Genomic DNA, 19,193 nt, shown 5'->3' with positions numbered 1-19,193 from the left:
GCTCAGTCAGTACAGCAGGCAACGGGTGATCTCGGGGTTTTGAGTTCAAGCCCCATGTTAGGCAAAGAGCTTACTTAAAAAAAACAAAAACAAAAACAAAACCATCTTCCAGTACCATATCCTAGATTTCCCATTCTACAAGTTAGAAAGTAGAACCAAATGAAAACTAAAATCATACAGATGTACTCTTAGAATTACCACTGAAGCAAATTCATCTTTCCCTTCCTTGAATCAACAAAGTAATGGCAGCAAGACCATGACAAATTTACGAAATTTCAGGTTGCTGGTCAAGTACTATTTACATTGCTCAGGTTTGAGCACAAATTTTGTACATAAATATTGTACACAAATTCTGAGAACAGCATTCATATTAGATATATGTAGCAAAATAATTAAAAAGCCCTAAGAAATTAAAAGACCCCTTAAAGACCAAACAACTTTAAGGAAAAACTTCACACCCTATAAAATCTTATGGCAATCAATAGCATTAACTTTGGCACAAGGCTCCAGGTCAAAAATCAAGCATCTTTCACTGTCCAAACCTATTTGGTACCTGAGTTAGGAGAGAGAATGGCAAGTTCATTCATTAAGGGATAGCATGTTATCCAAATCTCTCTGTTCTGAATTTCAGTTAGCAAATAAATGACAGATCTGACAGTTAATACATTTATCTAAAAGTTTAGCTAAAACTTATGGTTGCTGAGTTCAGCTGATAAAAGTTCAGATATTAATAAATATTCATTCTACAAGTGGATTAATTATAATTTTAAGTTTAAGCATGGGTAGGAAACATCCCATTGTCTCAGAGAATAAAGGACTCATTTTTTCACCAAATCTCTGTATCATGGTAAAGTTCAGTATTAGTATGAATTTACAGATTAAGATTATTTCCTTAAGTAATGAGGATAGATAATAAAAAGACCAAAATGTTTTCTGACATTCATAAAAATGTTACATGAACACAGTAAATTAAAAAAATATTTTTTCAGGTGCTTTACAAAAAAATTCACGTTGCCCAAACCAAAACTGCCAATGAATAGGTAAGTGTAAGATGTTTTAAACCGTTTATGTTTTTTCCTTACCAATAAGGTTAACAAGAAAATTTACCCCTTCACTACATATTTTCTTCTTATTTTAAATTTAGTCCTGACCCATGAGTGGTTTTGAAGTTACAGGACACTGAAAAGTCATTATATCTACCTGCAGATAAAGCATATGACTTTATTAAGCTATGCATCAATATTTAAGATGATCCAAAGAATTATAATAACACATACACATACACTATGCTATCTATTCTACTCACAGTCCAAAAACTTTGATAGTCAGGAGCATATTCAACAGCTGTTTCACACATTTCCTGCACTTCTTCCTTGGTTCCTCTTTTTGAGAACAATCTGAGGTAATGGCACCAAATTTCTGGATTGTCTTTGTTGTTTTCCAAAGCTCGAGCCAGAACATTTAAAGCAGAATCCAAGGACTCTGAACATAGCCTACATAAAAGAAAAAAACCAGGAACATCTTTTTTAAAAAATACTTCAAGATACTCTTAAATCAGGCTGATCTAATGAGTCAACTTTAAAGTTTCATTTAAAAAAAAATTTTTTTTTAATGTCTATTTATTTTTGAGAGAGAGTGAGACAGCACGAGCAGGGGAGGGGCAGAGAGAAAGAAAGACACAGAATCCGAAGCAGGCTCCAAACTCCACACTGTCAGCACAGAGCCCAATACGGGGCTCAAACCCACAAACTATGAGATCATGACTTGACCTGAAGTCGGATGCTTAACCAACGGAGCCACCCAGGTGCCCCTAAAGTTCCATTTTCTATTGGAACCTACCAAGAAGCTAGAAAGACCTATGACAAAGGGAGGTAGATTAGGATTTTAAATCACATCAGTCAAAAAAAAAAGGTCCTGATTTCCCACAGACCTAACAATTCCTTTTTAAGTGGATGTTCAATGAGCATTTACCAAAAAAAAAACCAAAAACCAAACAAACAAACAAAAAACCCACTGTTATAAAACCCTTAGATTATCAACTTCAAATGTACTTTATGTCTATATTTAGCAATACCTTTTATGAGTTACTCTGGTCTGGGAATGGGAAAAGTTAAACAATTCCCCCTCAAGGCCAACTACTGCCAACACAAAATATCAAAGCTTTCAATGTAACAGTTCTTTTCAACGGTCAAGGGCTTGCTATCTCTTCAAGAAGATAACTGTCTCATGATCCTATTCATAAAATAATGTACAGTTCTTTTGGCCTTCACTCAGTAAATGAGTCAGAAAAGAAAACACTGTAACTTACCCCAGTAACATGGAAATGACACACAAGGTAAGTTAAACAAGCACCATATTCAGGTATGTGTGATACATTAGCATCCCGCAGTGCTGCCTTACTAACAAAGCTTTTATACCAAGTTTTCTGACATTCAAAATAGCTTTCAAAAACTGAATTATAAATTTTCAAGTATAGTAATAAAAGACTATTCCTGATAATAAAAGAATACTCCTGTTAATAGTATCAAAAAGTTGGAGTTAGAAAATGCAGGTTTATGAGAAAAATTACTATTTACCTTATTTGAATACATGTAACACCACCCACAGAAAAAAAGCCAATTCATCAGAATTTAGATGTTCCTAGACAAGCTTTAAACCCCTAAATTAAAAACTAACATAAAACTTAATTTGTTCCATTGTGATTTTACCATAATTTTAAGAGACTATCACTACGTGCCTAACTTTAAAAAAAAAAAAAAAAACCAAAACAATAATCCTTGCACCACTCAGAATATACTGTTTTAACTAATCCTGCTTTGAAATAAGAGCCTACTGGAGTTAAAAACTGTGGCTAATTTATTACCCACACACTGAGCCACACACACAACTCAAGATCTAACCTTAAACTTTTTCTAACGGCTTTTAAACAATACAGTGCTTCTGGTTTTGTCAAAAAACAAAGACCTCATTGATTCCATGATGTAAACGTGATTACCACAGATAAAATACACTTCAAACATAAAAATATAAATGTGCAACAGTTGACACAAAGATCAGAAGTGGACCTACCCCTCATTCTGATTCAAATACTTGTATGCAAGCTTGAGCCAAAGCTGTACATGAGATGGATTTTCAAGCACACTTGCTTCTAAATTAGCAATGTCATCAGTCTCATTTGTAAAGTATCTGACATCATCTGGAGTGACAACTGTATCCAAAGCTGGAACATTTATTCGGTTCTCTGGCTGGAAGGCTGGAAAGAAAAGTATCATTAGCTTCACACTTTCTTTTATCCACAGACGAAGAGAAAACAATTGGCCTCAACTTTAAAATAATCTAAAAATCTAAATATTCGAAATATATGCAGTAGCTCATAGCTTTAAGATAGAATGGTCATATACTAGGACCCTTCTAAAAGTGAAAGGGATGTTATTAAAAACTATATCAGAGTAACAGGTATAAACTAGGATTCTGCTGGACAAACCAGAAGTATGGTCTCCCTACTTGAAGGGTAAGTGGCATCACCTGATAATTCACATTTACTAAATTAGAAAAGAAAAAAAAAGTTATAATTTATGAAGATAAAATTATCCCACTACATTTAGAAAAAAGTATTAACATAAATAAGCACATGAAAGCATATATCCATTAGATATCTGCTAATCCACATATAGTAAACAAATTATGCAAACTTTATTTTTATTTATTTTTTTGACTTTTATTTATTTTTGAGAGAAAGAGAGAGACAGAACATGAACATAGGAAGGGCAGAGAGAGGAGAAGGAGACACAGAATCTGAAGCAGGCTGCAGGCTCTGAGCAAGCTGTCAGCACAGAGCCTGATGCGGGGCTCGAACCCACAAACTGTGAGATCATGACCTGAGCTGAGGTCAGATGCTCAACTGACTGAGCCACCCAGGCGCCCCAAATTACAAACTTTAAAAAAATTAGTAAATAAAGCAGAGTTAAGATAACATAAGATATACTTGACAATACACTACTCATTCATATTTACCTTGTTTGTTCGTTTATTCGTTCTGGAAGCCTACTGCATGTCAACAAGCAGACTCAAACACAAAAAAAATACTACCCTTACCCTCAAGGACACCCAGGCAGTAGTTCTCAAGTGGGAGCAGCACTGCTCGCCTCTCCCTTGCTCAAGTATGTTGAAACCATCACATTTACTAAAGAGTGATCCCTGTATTTACTGGGCAGGGGTCATGAATACAAGGGGCAATCCTACACAATGAAGAACTACATGCATTAAAGGCCAAATGGTATCACTGTTTTAAAAAAATAGAAAAAAACAAAAAACAAAAAACTAATAAGCTTGTAGCTACACCAAAAAATTAGTAAAGCGTTAGACAAAGATGAACACCACAATTTAATGATTCAGGATCTTAAATTACTTCTTACCATACTTAATTGGTCCTGTAGACTGTTCCTCATCACTACTGAAGCTATTCTCTGAAATAGGTTTTCTCCAAAATTTTGGCTTCCATTTTCTTTTATCTTTGTAGGTTGTAAATGGAGGTGCTAAAGTAGACAGATTTCTTACAGTTTTTAAGGCTATCCACACAATACTCAAAAAAAGCTAAATTTATTCTGTTAGTCAGAAATGACACACACATATATATATTTTCTGCCCTATAGGAAGAAACATTTATTCTACTCTATAAGCATGTTTTATATATATATATAAATATATGTGTATTTTTTTAGAACATAATGCCAAAAAATTTGCTATCATACAGAAACTCTAAGGTCCTTTTGTGGGTATGTGTGTGTGAGACAGACAGAGAGATACTCACTATGGCCTTTACTTTCATTGATATTGCTAACAAGGAGCACAGCCATCTGGTCCATGGACATTCGATCTTTATTTACTCCAAAAAGTTTTTCAACGTATTTTTCTGAAATTAGAAGAATGCTGTCTTCATAAAAAGCATAAAACCATGGATTACAGAGACAAGGCTAATTAAAGAGTATAAAGTGAAGAGTAATTTAAAAATTAAAAGAAAGTATACGTTATTAGTCAAAAACATATATGCCTCCCAGAGGGCAAGGACTCCACTACCTTAATTACTATGGCAAATCCTACCACATCATGCACCCAATTTGGACTTAAAAAGAAAAAAAAGTATTTCCTGAAACAAACTAAACAAGTAAGTAAAAATTAAAGTGCCAAATTGAGAATGATCACACAGATTCAGTGACTTTACAATCACTCTGGGTTGTGATTAATACTAAATTTAATAAACACCAATTCCTTTATTTCCAGAAAACTTGTACTTTAAGGTTTAAAATTTGGCAATAAATCTGGAGAAAATCTTAACAGTATTTACTCACAATGTGTGACAGTAATCTACACTTTCTATAGTATCAGAGTGTATAAAGTCCTTTTTATTTCTTTGTAAAATATGAAACCACATTCATCTTAATTTCCATCCCTTCTCTATTTTTTAGAATAATAAAAATAGGAGTCTTTTAAAATCATTAATAAAACTGCTAAACGAGTATGTTAATATATTCTTCTAAATAAACTGAACTATTTATTTAGATGAGTTCTTCCCAAAGAACTTTCCACAACAATGGAAATGTCTTGTATCTACACTATCCTATTGGTAAGCACTTATGGCTGAGATCAAAAGCAACTATGAAGCACTTGAAATGTGGCTAGTGCAACTAAGGAAGAAATTTTAATTAACTTATATTTGAATAGCAACATGTGGCTAGTGACTACTATATAAAAGCAAATCTGGATAAAATGCCACAGATGAATGTACTGAATTATTACAACTACTTAAAGATGCCAATAAGTAAACATACAATTTTTAATTGCCTAAATTCAAGTTTTCACAACAAGAGGTCTTTAAGTACCTGCTGCAGCAGCAATTTCTTCATCAGTGCTTGTCTCTGAACAACCAATCAAAGACAGATTATATGACAGAATGTCCTGGAATAGCTGTTTTCGGCTAAGCGTATAGTCTTGTGTATGCTGCCTAAAATAAAATAACAACACAGAAAAGAGAATTATGTACATATCAAAACTAAATAACCAAGACCCTTTTAAATTATAAAATATTCACAAATAATTTAAACTACTCACCACTGACAATCATCATCATTACATGTTCCTGTTAAATCAAAACGGCAGAAACACTGATCGGGTTCAATCATATTACTGTATGATACTGAGCTCAAGGGAAGTTTTTCCTTGGTTCGATAGTATGGACTAAATCTAAGGAGGAGAAAGATAGACAGGCACATTATACTCCACAAACAATCCCTATAAAATTAAGAAATTTTTATTTTTCTCCATTAAAATTTCTATGCTTTGAGCTTACTATTTATCTAGTAACTTAATACCAAAATGAACTCGAAAAAACCAGAGTATCAACTGACAGAGACAACTACTTTTATACCTAAAACACAAAAGATCTGAAATAGAAAACAACAACAAAAATCCTTGTATTTAAACCTAGTGTCTTATCATATAATAAAACAGTATATAATATGGGCATTTCTTGTACAATTGGCATTTCTTGTGCAGCCAACAAAATAACCAGGGTTATAACTAGTGTCTGTACTACCCAATAGGTGCTTTATGATTTTATAATTAAATCCTACCCATTTAGTCTCACAAAGTCCAGAAGGCTTTAAAAAAGACATCCACAAAGCTAATCACCTAAGAATGTCTAAATCAATTTTATAAACACTAGCCAATGCATTCCTTAGAGTAATGATAAAATTCTTTTTAAAATTAAAAAATTCTTGTGGCGCCTGGGAGACTTAGTTAAGCGTCAGGTTCTTGATTTCAGCTCAGGTCATGATCTCATAGTTCATGAGATCGAGCCTTGCGTTGGGCTGTGTGCTGACACAGGTAACCTGCTTGGGATTCTCTTCTCCCGCTCTGCCCCTCTCCTGCTCGCTCATTCATGCTCTCTCTCCCAAAATAAACATTAAAACATTTTTTTTAATTCTCATTCGATTCCAGTTATTTTTCCTAAAATCCCTAATAGACAGTAATCCAGAATTCTCCACAATTCCCCAATAGCCAGAAATAAGGATTTGGTAAGAATAAACCCACTATGAGCTAAACTTTACTTCCTAATATGGTTTTCACATCTGACAACAAGACAATTTTATTTTCCCTAAAAGGACAAGTTCATTTTTCAGTCACCAAAACGCAATAATTTTTTCATTATTGTTAAACATCCAAGGTTATACTATCATTAAGATCAAGGAACAGTCCTGAAATTCAAGTTTACTGAATCTTTCTTTTATACCTGTACGACTTAAAAACTAGAAGAGGACTATGATAGGGTCTAAAAGGACATGGCTTCACTTCTGTTGTTTTACTCTGTGCTGTCACAAAATCCACATCCACAGAAATCTCCTACAAAAGAAAACAATAATTACATAAAGTAAATAAGCCTAGGGTGAATCCCAGATTTTATACGGAATATGAAATGTTCAGTTACCTGACCATGCAAGGCCTTTTCTGCAATGCCTGTGGTGGTTTTTAAAATCAGTTGTTTTAAGCTGTCAGCTTTTGAATATAATTTTTGCAATTCACCAATTTTTAACCCTAGAAAAAGTTCTGGTTTTTCTACCGTATTCTTAGCAGGTTTGTTTATGCATTCTTTGTTAGGTGTATCAGTGTGCTTAAGGTTAGGTTTAGTAAAAGAATTAGACTCTAAGAACGATCTTCTTCGTTCTCTGTTTGAACCAGACAAAATCTCATCATCAACATCATTTTCCTCAGTGTCCAGACTTAATTTATCTTGAGTCAGATCATGAAGTGATGGTTGGGGTAAAGAAAATTCAGGTTCCTCCTCCACAACTGGAGCAATATTTTGTTGTTCCTTTGCTTTAAGGGCCCGGGCTTCTTTTAGTTTCTGAATTTTCAGGGCATACTCATATTCTAGTTTTTGTAATCGTCTTTTTTCCATAGCAATTAGTTCTGCTGAATGCTTTCTTGGACTTGATATTGGAGAATTGTCCAGTCTCATCATTTTGTTTGGCTGGGGGGAAACATAGTATACATATTTTACATCACTATGATTTCATAAACAATTTTTGGTTGGTGTTATCCCTACAATACAATGCCAACAATATAAAACTAAATCACTGATGAGAATAAAACAGTTTTATAGAAGTCCCCAACAGTTATGCCAGTTAATCAATAATCTATGAAAAATAAAACAAAAAGATGAAATAAAACAACTAAAAAATTAAGCTTCCAAAAATATGGATGTCATTTAAAAACAAAGCTTTAATCTTTCAGAATATGCAGGAAAAAACGTGTTATTTTATATATCTCTTACCCTTAAAAGTATCATAAAACTTTCTCCTTTCCAAAAATAAAATATTCCTACAAACTTACTCCAAGGCGATCTTGTTCCAGTTTACGTTTTCCTATTTCTTTACTAGCCACTGCCTTTGCCCGAGCAAGCTCCTCTCCGTACTTTAGAGTCAAAGCTTTCTTAATTGTAACACGTTGTTGAACTTTGTGAATCTGAAAATATAGGATAATTCTGAAAATGTAAATGTAAATCTTAAGAGAGGACATACCTTCTCCTTAAATACAGCAGTTTTAGAATATTCAACTGAAAATAAAAATATTCCAAAATTATATCTCAATGGAAGATAATATATCGGTTACACATTTTGATGGCTTTGGTTTATGGTTTTGTTTTATAAAAAAACTTAGCCCATAAAAATGAGTAGGAATGTGAGACTACAATATCTTCATTTAAAAAAAGAACATTACTTGTTCCTGAAGCTTCTTCAAAAACATTCTGTTGACACTGAGAATTTTCTCTGTTGCCTGAAGCTGTTCTGTAAGTTTTGTAATCTTTGTTTCAGCATTTCGAACAGATTCTTTCTTCTTAGCTTCTTGTTGTACTAGATTCTTTAAAACAGACTCATCTTTCATCAAGAGAATCCTAATTGGAAAATAAAATTTTTTTCTCAACTAGTGGATGAATACCATCAGAATAAAAAATTTCCAAAGCAGTAGCTCATTTTAAAAAATATATCAATACAGATGAAAATTTAAAAGGATTAATGTTTTCATATTCACACACATATTCAAATAAACACGATTACATTTAATGAAAGCAACTACAGGTCAATATCACTAAGTTTGACTAAGGTGAATTACAGCTGAAAAACTATTACTAGTAGATGTGACTGAATCTGACCCTATAGGATTCCTGAAAAATGAGAACTTAAGGGGCGCCTGGGTGGCGCAGTCGGTTAAGAGTCCGACTTCAGCCAGGTCACGATCTCGCGGTCTGTGAGTTCGAGCCCCGCGTCAGGCTCTGGGCTGATGGCTCGGAGCCTGGAGCCTGTTTCCGATTCTGTGTCTCCCTCTCTCTCTGCCCCTCCCCCGTTCATGCTCTGTCTCTCTCTGTCCCAAAAATAAATAAAAAAAAAAAAAAAAAAAAAAAAAAAGAAAAAAAGAAAAATGAGAACTTAAGACAGAAAATTGCTATGTTTGGCTTCATTTATAATGCTCTTAATAGATACACAAATAAACATCTAATAAATATAATCAAGCACACTTACAAATCTCTTATCTATTTTATTTAAAGCTAGGCAAGCAAGGGGACAGGAAGTCTAAATTTTTAAACAATATACAGATATAAAGATTGGAACTGTGAATAAAAACAAAACAAATAAATAAACAAACAAATACAGATTTTAATTTTCTCAACTACTGAATATTATGGTAGACCATAAAATTAAAAAAATGAAAGACCTTGCCCAGGAGATATATTTCAACAGTCACAACAACTGTCATCTAAAATGAATCACAGAGTCAGAGACTATGTGATAGAATGGGGAGTAGAAATAAAAGAATTTTTTAAAACCTTTTCACTTTCTGGGGCACCTAGGTAGCTCAGTTGGCTAAGCATCCAACTCTTGATTTCAGCTCGGTGATGATCTCATGGTTCATGGGATCAAGCCCCACATCGGACTCCATGCTGACAGTGTGAAGCCTACTAGAGATTCTCTCTCCCTCTCTGTCCCTCCCCTGCTCTCTCTCTAATAAACTTTAAATAAATAAATATTAAAACCTTTTCACTTTTTATCGAAGTTAATAGAATCTAAATGAAATTTATTTTAATCTTTTTTAAAACATACACAATACCATTTCTCATTGATAATTTTGGAGATTTACAGTCACCGCAGCATTTCATTTATGAAGAATACTTTTCATATCTCTAATATCAGGGTGTGTCTTAACATTATTATATATCATAGTTTGGCTAGCAGCAGGTTTTCTTTCTTAGTGAACAAAATAATGGCATATTTTAATTGTAATTAAAATATGGTAGTTAGCACAAAGACAAATATTCAAAATACTTAATCTCCAATGTCTTATTCAAAAATAAAGAACAGGGGCAGCTGGGTGGCTCAGTCAGTTAAGCATCAACTCTTGGTTTCAGCTTAGGTCGTGAGCTCATGGTCCTGACATTGAGCCCCGCATCTGGTTCTGCGCTGACAGCCTGACAGCATGGAGCCTGCTTGGGATTCTCTCTCCCTGCCCCTTCCCCATGTGTGCTCTCATGTATGCGCACACTCTCTCTCTCTCTCACGAAATAAACTTTAAAATAAATAATAAAAGAAATAAGGAACAGAACATACTTTTGTTTACTTATAAAAATTTACATAGTCCCTATCGCCTTAATACCTCTCCTTGAGGGATTTGTGTGTGGTGCCTTGTCAAAACACTCCAAATTACATTCTTTTTTATGATTTAAAAAAATAAAGAGTACCAAGGTGGTTGTAAATTCTACCTTTTCCCCTTCACTAATTAACTATGAGTGGATTAACTTCTGAAGCTTGTTTCAAAAACCATTATTTATACACCTTTAATGATTTTTAACATTAAGAATTAATCCATCCCTGTAATCATTTTTTACTATTAATCTTTGAAGTTTAAGAATCGGTTAGTCAGTCAGTTATTAAAAACAGAATAGGGGAAGTCTAACCATCTTTGCACAGAACCTCCCCTGACATGTGTAAACCTACAGGAGGACTAGCAGAACAAAACTCACAAGTGTTGATGTTAACTAAAGCCATTTTGCTCTTCATCAACTAATGATTTCAAGGTATATGGAGCAAAAAAGATATATAGCCATAATACTTCTATCAAATACACGCTAATGGTCCTCATCAAAGACTATTACAAAAATCTGCAACTATATATGGGGACAGATGTTAACTTAATGTGGTGATCATTTCATGATATACACCTGAAACTAATATAATATTATATGTCAATTATACCTCAATAAAATAACTTCCCAAATATGCTAATGAATTAAAATGAATTCTATGACTCATGTCCATCTTATGAAGTTACACATTTTCAAAATTTTGCAACACTACTCGAACATAGTAATTTCACAAAACACGTAAGTTTAGGATTGTAACTTAATATTCACACACATTTATAGTAACACCATATTTGACTATGTGTCTTACTGAACAGACTTGGTAATGATTATTTCCAACTGAGCCCATCTTCAACAATATGGTTCTAATGAAGTTATTTCAAAAAGATGTCAAAGTTTTAAGGAAAATTCCAAAACAAGGAGTTTCACAAATGTTTTTAGCAATGAATAAGCCATGTATATATCTAACAGGAAAAAAATCTCCTCTGAAATCTTGATATTTTTATTTAAACATTAATACTATTACTTTATGTAAATGTATTATTCAACAAAATGATAGCTTTCTATGGTTTTGCCAAGTATAAAAGAATCTGTAATTATACAATATAGTTATTATTAACATTAACTGTAAAAATATATCATTCAAATATAGGAACATTTAAATATATGCCAGTACTTAATCAGATAAAGAGGCTCACCTATGTTTTTTAAGTTTCGCTTCTGCATCTGTAACCTGCTTAGTAACCATTGCTATTCTGCCAATCCCATCAATTTCTACATCAGAGTTTGCTGGGGATGATGAACTTGTCTTCAGATGATCTGATTTAATTAAACGCTGCTTCTCTCGACTAAAATAATCAATAGAAGTAGACGAATTACACCAAAAAATAAACTAAAATTACTTATCTTTGATAAAGATGTGTTCTATTTCATAAAATAAAGTAAAAATATTAATCATATTGACTAATAATAACCAAGCTGGCATTCAAAGTTGACAATATACAATAGCCTAGGTAGAGAAATGTCAAATCACAATGTTATACACCTGAGACTAATGTAACATCCTCCCATCAATTACTAAAACTACAACAGGAATCTACTACTGATTCTACTATTTTTTCAACTTTACTAAGGTATAATTGACAAATAAAATTATATATTTAAAGTATAAAAAAGTGTAGTTCTCCTTTATAGCAGCTTTAATCCTTTTCTAAGCTGTTTTTATCTCAGTGCACCACTGTATTCAAGCCTATAAGTGATCGATCATCTGGCTCCCCCTCCTGTGAATTATAAAGATATTAACTCTGCAGCTTGGATACTCTGCAGCTTGGATAAAAATCAGCATCACTCATTGCCTAATACGAATACGGTATATAAAGACTAAGTTAAGTATTAAAAGAGCACGTATCTTTAAAGCTAATTACATAAAATGCTACTTACTTGGCAATCTCTTCCTTTAACAATCTATATTCAATCTTCTTTTCTTCAGGCAAAGCTTCAGGTGTTCTCAAGGGATCATTTTCTTTTTCAGATTTTGGAGGTACTTTCGGTTTTGAAGCTTGCTAGAAAACAGTTGAAGTCAACCAGATCAACAGCTTTCAATAATCCCATGCTAAGCTTTAGCTAAGTTTTATATTTATATTGCAACCCAGTGCACATTTATTTAGCTATTTAGAAATAACAGAGTATCTTCATCATTACTTTATATTTCTTTTCTTAAAACAACACAGCCTGTTAACCACAACTTAACTGTACAATCCACTAAGACCTACAGTTTTAAAATAATTGAACTAAATCATATGTAACCAACATATGCACAGTAAGAATAGGGGTAAAAGTTGTACTGGGGCACCTGGGTGGCACAGTCAGTTAAGTGTCTGACTTCAGCTCAGGTCATGATCTCGTGGTTCGGAAGTTCAAGCCCCACATTGTGCTCTGGGCTGACAGCTCAGAGCCAGAAGCCAGCTTTGGATCCTATGTCTCCCTCTCTTTCTGCTCCTCCCCCACTCATGCTCTGTCTCTCTCTGTCTCTCTTTCAAATAAATAAACACTAAAAAAAAAATTTTTTTAAGTTGTACTGAGATCATAAAAACTATTTTCTGGTAATATGATACAATTCCAAAGCAATACATTTCCTTGGTACAGAGGACAATTATCTACTCAATTTAACTATTTTGAAAAAGGTACTAGCCAATTTGAATAAAAATAAAGTGGACTTTAATAGTTAAGTCTAATTAAATTTATACATGCTTCATTACATAAAGTCCTAAATAACACAGTACTTAAAATATCCCCACAATTCAATATATTAAAAACTTACACCTCTAAGGTCTAATTTTCAGGGAAAAAAACTTTAACAGTGATCAATAAATCATCTTTTCATCTTTCATTATTGCACTTACTTCAGCAGTTCGCCTTGCTTCCTTAATCATGGACTCCAATCCACCAAAAACACTATTTGTTGCCTTGGAAGCCTCTCCATCAGATTCACTGTCATCTGAATCATTCAGTGTTACAACCACTGATTTATGCTTTGGAAGCTGCAAAGACAATATATCTGTTACTCTTGATGACAGAAGTTATCTATTCTTTTCTGGGCCCTACCACAATTAGATAGGTAACCTTGGACAAGTCACTTCACCTCTTTTAATTTCAATTCCTAAAAATAATGAATCCAAGTAGATAGTTTATAGTTTTTTATGTTTATGTTGCCTAACTTTGTTCCACTTCACCAATACTGGTTATTTGCCCACAAAATAAAATATTCTATATTGTCAGTCTTTCTAGACACTTACTGGGACCACCCTTCTCATTGAGTTTTATATTCTCCAACTTTCTATAAAGAACCATAATGCCACCTAAATTAATTCTTTTACAACCAAACAAAAAAATAATTAATGACAAATTATACAATTTACAAATTACACAATTAATGACAAACTTTTTTGACACATATAAATAAACTGGGAGGCAGGGAATAAGACAGTAAAATTTCATAAAAATTTCTCACAAGCTATGTAGCAGTAGGATTAAATATTCTGCTTGTTTTTACCGAAATCACAGTTCGTGGAAGACGAGGTCCTCTATGAAACTTTGGATTCTGAATCCTAGGCTGAGATACTGTATTAATACTGACTATTGATAGATTGCTTCTTGGCACAGGCTGTGAATTGTTCAGTACTGGAGGTGAAGGTGGGTCACTATTACTAGATGTTTCCTAAATAAGGAAAAGAGAAATATGAAACATTTTTAAATAAAAAGACACTTCTGTCATTTTTTAGACTAGTGCTACTTTACTGAAAAGCCCAATGAATCCCAAACAGAAAAGCAGAACTACCTAAAACTAAGCTCAAGAGCACCACCTAGAGGTTCAGGCACCTAAATTACCTCTGGCTTAAAAGCTCTTTTATTTGCAAGAGATTTAAGTAGCTCTTCTCGAAGCAGCATTTCTTCCTCCTCTTCCTCATCTGCAAAAGGTGGTTTTGGAGGCTGTTCTGGATCTTCAGGTGGAAGAGGTGGTAAAGGTGGTAGAGGAGGTAGAGGTTCAAGAGAAACACATAAGCCTTCCACATAAGGCTGGCTCAAAGGTGGCATAGACTAGTTATTTTTAGAAGAGAAGAAATAATAATTACAATGCAAATACTACCAATTCAAAATGTTTATCTATGGACCTACATTAAATTTAAAAAGGTAAACTTTAGATTATTACTTCAATTGTAAACAGAAGTGAACTAAGCATCCTGTAAATCTTAAAACTAACCCAAATTCAATATTCAACCATGAAAAAAGTATAATTTTTACAATAAAAAAATCAACGATATTTGAAACATTTAATTTATGAACTTCAGGGCAATTATACAAACTCTTCCATTATCTTTCTTATTTTCATTTAGCATTCTAAAAGACAGAAATCAAATTTTACAGGGTCTTTCCCTTTAGATGACTACCTGAAAACAAGTGGAATTACTGAAAACAAAGGTGATATTTAAGTAAAAAACAAAATTAGGCACCAAAGAGATTCTGAGAATAGTCCAGAGTATCTCAAGAACTGTCAAGAACAATCTCTTAATTCCTTGTGAAATGGCTTCTTAGAAATTATAAAGAAAACTAATTGTATACAAATCCTTGAGTTTGGAAAGTTTTGTTTCAAAGACCTTCTAGTATTTCCCTTGGCACTTAGCTCATCCATTCTCCATTTCCCAAAAGAAAACATTTCAAAGGGGAAAAAAAACCTTTTCCTTCACTCTGTGCTCTAATATTCCCCTCACCTTAAGCTAGGACACCAGATGTCCACCTAGCAACTGTGAAATGGTAATGTTCCCACTAACTCACTGAGAACTTCAGAACTTTTACTTAATGATTCCCTCACTTCCTTTTTTCCCTTTTTTTTGTAATTGGGGGACTGGCAGTTCTTTTAAAAGGAAGATGGAGAAAAAGAAATTAACTTCTACATAAAATGATCTTTTTTTGCTGAAATTTCAAATAAAAAATAACCATAATTCACCAAAAGAAAAAGGAAAGAATTTATTTCTAGAAGTATCCTTCATGTATCTAAATCCCAACTGCCAAAAAAGATAATACAAAACAGGAGATAATCTCATTCTTCTTTGGAATAAAGTTTTGGAGTAGCTACTAGCTAAGAAGGAAAAAGGAAACATGGTAAGTACTGAACAAAAGTACACGAGATTAAAAAATAGCTATGAAAAAAAATCTACCTTCTGGACAACCCCGCCAATACATAAATAACTATTTATTCTATAGGTTTCATAGCTATTCATTTTGGTAAACAATTCTAATTGAAGCTCTCTTCAAACATTAACTGCTTTTAATTACCTGCCAGTTTTTCAGAACAAATTAGAAAAGACACAAAACAACAAAATAATTCTCTTAGAAATCACATCAGTTCTCACTTACAGAAACCTGAGGTGGTGGAGGCAAAGAAATAGATGGTGCTGGAGAAAAATACCCCAGTGAACATTCAGAGAAGAATGGTGGTTGCACCGGTGAAGGGGCTGTAAAAAATTTTTTCATTAAGAATTTACAGACAAATATTCTTCAACAGGAATAAATTAAGATTATGATATGTTTGAAGAAATAAAAATACATCAAAGTAGAGTGCAAATTAATCTCTAACAAATTCTTTAACCTCCATGAATCCTTTCCACCTATTTAAAATTATCCTTTATCATAACATCAGCCTTCCAACTTAAGCTGACAATTAGTGCCTTAAAACTCTCTAGTTTGAAAAAAACAAAAAAATCCAAAAACCTCTCTAGTTTGTTCCACTTTTCACCTAATGATGGTAACAAGGAAGGAATAGAGCAGGAAAGGCTCTTTTTTTTTACATACTTTTTTTTTTACAAACATATTTTTTAAAGGAATAGTAAAACAAAAAATTCCCTTGAATCTGCTAAAGTGCCCTAACCAATAAAACAAAACAAAACCAGTGATGTAATTTCATTCTTCATGTGGAGCAAAGAAATGAACTATTAAGCTGTACAGAAAGCAAATAGCGGGGCGCCTGGGTGGCTCAGTCGGTTGAGCTTCCGACTTCAGCTCAGGTCATGATCTCACGGTCCGTGAGTTCGAGCCCCGCGTCCGGCTCTGTGCTGACAGCTCAGAGCCTGGAGCCTGTTTCAGATTCTGTGTCTCCCTCTCTCTCTGTCCCTCCCCATTCATGCTCTCTCTCTGTCTCAAAAATAAATAAACATAAAAAAAAAAAAAGAAAGAAAGCAAATAGGACTAGAAATGAAAAGAACTACTTATATTTAATCAATTAAATGTACACTAAGTCACATTTTAATAATTCTGAAATAAAATCAATGCATCTCTTAAATTGTTAGCATTTTTTCTTCCATGGTAGCAGATAAAAATAATTATGCATTTCAACTTCAGTAGTTTCTTAAGACTAGGTGAAATATGGCAGATTCAAAGACGACTCTTGCTACCCAGTAACTATAGACAAACTTCAGGGAAAAACTAATGCTTCTTCTTATCCAGCTGTCTCACAAATCAATATGGCTATTACCCACATGATTTATATGGTTAACTTGTACCATATAATGATAGCATTTGAATATACATTGGCCTTTAGAACATTATACTTCTTAAATATCAGTACCTGTACTGAATATAGCAAAAAGTTAAAATTTGATAAAGTTGAGTAAAGACTGCATTCTCTATTAATTTTTTAAAGTTTATCTATTTATTTAAAGTGGGCCCTACACCCAACACGAGGCTTGAACTCACAACCCCAATGACAAGAGTTGCATGCTCCACTGACTGAGCCAGCCAGGTGCCCCATTTTACAAAATTCTTTTGAAAGCATAGTTCATAAAGTTATTTTATAGAAATAGAAAGTATTAATAATATTATCAATATTGGGAATGCAATGAATTATCTCAAAGAATCTACGAATAAGAAAACTTAATACTGACCAAAGAGTTAAACGTTGAAATAAAAACAGGGGTGCGTGGGTGGCTCAATTAAGCTTCCAACTCTTGATTTTGGCTTAGGTCATGATCTCACAGTAGTGAGATCGAGCCCCGAGTTAGGCTCTGCTGCTTGGGATTCTCTCTCCCTCTCTCTCTCTCTCTGCCCCTCCCCTGCTTGCGCTTGGGCTCTCTCACTCTCAAAATAAATGTATGATGTGAAATTATCAAACATCAGCCTTAAAACAACCTAAAATGAGCACTTTGGGTAAACATTAGTCAATCATATGTTTTTCTTTGTCTCTGTCTAGACACACCCAGCATGATTCTAGTTTTGATTTGCTCTGACAACATGACCACAGGAAGAAATACATTGATCATACGATCGTTCAAGTAAGTATTCCAGCTCCTAGAATGCCAACTGCATTCAGTTATCTGCCTTAGTCTTACGTGTGGTTACTTTTTTTTAATGTTTATTTATTTTTGAGAGAGTCAGAGCACATAAGCACAAGCTGGGGAGGGGCAGAGAGAGAGTGTGAGAAAATCCCAGGGAGGCTCCATGCTGTCAACACAGAGCCCAATGAGGGGCTAGAATTCACGAACTGTGAAATCATGACCTGAGCAGTAATAAAGAGTCAGACACCTAACTGACACACAGGCACCCCAGTCTTATGTGTTTTAATTAGTAAGAAAATAGGCCTCTCACAAAATCACCCTTGACTATCACCTAAGCAAGTCTCTAGCTCTCAAGAATAGTCACATCCTAATGTATGCGATCAAACTGAGGTACTGCCCTCATCAGTTCTAAGCAGCCTCTCTTGAGATGCTACTAGTACTACTTTCCATCTGCAAATTCCTTAGAAGTAACATCGCTGGAAAGAGAAAGGAAACCTCAAAACAAGATTTTTTTTTTACTAAACTAGAAAGTATCTTTAACATAAAGGTAACTTTAGAGATCAAAAGTTTATTGTGTTTTATTTAAAAACAGTGTTCCCATCTTTCCAACTATCTTCACTTTTTAGATCCAACAGTTAATAGGAGTTTAAATACTGCCTTTTTATTTAAATCCTATCTAGAAACAAACACCTAGAAATAAAGGTTCATATTACATATTTGAGGACCATTAAATGTCTACAGTTACACAATTCACCAGCAAATGTCACTTTTCATGACACATTTCTTCCAAGGTTTGGGTAGCTTTATGATCATTTTCTATTTATGACAATTTGTGAATATGATAATGTTTTAAGTTTTGGTTCATACCTGGAGAATTGGTTTCACTATCTGTATCCATAGCAACTTCTTCATAGTTATCATATTGATAAATGCCTCCTCCACTATCAGTAGGTTGCTTATCTAAGGATCGTCTTAGGTCAGGATCTGAAGACTAATAACAAGATTTTTTTTAGTTTCAAAGCATTTTCTGTCTCAGTCTATTCTTACACTAGAAACTACGAAACAATTGACAGTTATTTCTAGGGAACACTATCAAAAATCATATTCATCTGTAAAATTAAGATGTTCGAGTTCTTGAATACTTATGGCCTCTCTAAGAAACCAGATGAATAAAC

General features: G+C 33.6%; 1 protein-coding gene across 2 annotated transcripts in view; it reads right to left on the bottom strand.

The window, feature by feature from the left end:
- ZFC3H1 (zinc finger C3H1-type containing) overlaps positions 1 to 19,193 on the bottom strand; it is a 54,200-nt gene that overhangs the window by 14,095 nt on the left and 20,912 nt on the right. For both annotated transcript variants that reach the window (XM_019455107.2, XM_019455108.2), the window contains exons 6-22: positions 18,886 to 19,009; positions 16,106 to 16,203; positions 14,579 to 14,788; positions 14,244 to 14,408; positions 13,594 to 13,731; positions 12,632 to 12,753; positions 11,890 to 12,039; positions 8,776 to 8,950; positions 8,389 to 8,520; positions 7,484 to 8,026; positions 7,289 to 7,398; positions 6,109 to 6,240; positions 5,880 to 6,001; positions 4,811 to 4,912; positions 4,416 to 4,535; positions 3,070 to 3,253; positions 1,307 to 1,493 (exon numbers count right to left, since the gene is read on the bottom strand). In XM_019455107.2, the coding sequence (XP_019310652.2) occupies positions 1,307 to 1,493; positions 3,070 to 3,253; positions 4,416 to 4,535; positions 4,811 to 4,912; positions 5,880 to 6,001; positions 6,109 to 6,240; positions 7,289 to 7,398; positions 7,484 to 8,026; positions 8,389 to 8,520; positions 8,776 to 8,950; positions 11,890 to 12,039; positions 12,632 to 12,753; positions 13,594 to 13,731; positions 14,244 to 14,408; positions 14,579 to 14,788; positions 16,106 to 16,203; positions 18,886 to 19,009 (2,814 nt within the window). The remainder of the gene's footprint in view (positions 1 to 1,306; positions 1,494 to 3,069; positions 3,254 to 4,415; positions 4,536 to 4,810; positions 4,913 to 5,879; positions 6,002 to 6,108; positions 6,241 to 7,288; positions 7,399 to 7,483; positions 8,027 to 8,388; positions 8,521 to 8,775; positions 8,951 to 11,889; positions 12,040 to 12,631; positions 12,754 to 13,593; positions 13,732 to 14,243; positions 14,409 to 14,578; positions 14,789 to 16,105; positions 16,204 to 18,885; positions 19,010 to 19,193) is intronic.

The sequence above is a fragment of the Panthera pardus genome, unplaced genomic scaffold, assembly GCF_024362965.1.
Source record: "Panthera pardus isolate Hobbes unplaced genomic scaffold, ASM2436296v1 HiC_scaffold_6, whole genome shotgun sequence".
NCBI lineage: Eukaryota > Metazoa > Chordata > Mammalia > Carnivora > Felidae > Panthera > Panthera pardus.
Note: the sequence above shows the minus strand (reverse complement) of the source record. Positions and strands in the feature narration are given on the sequence as shown.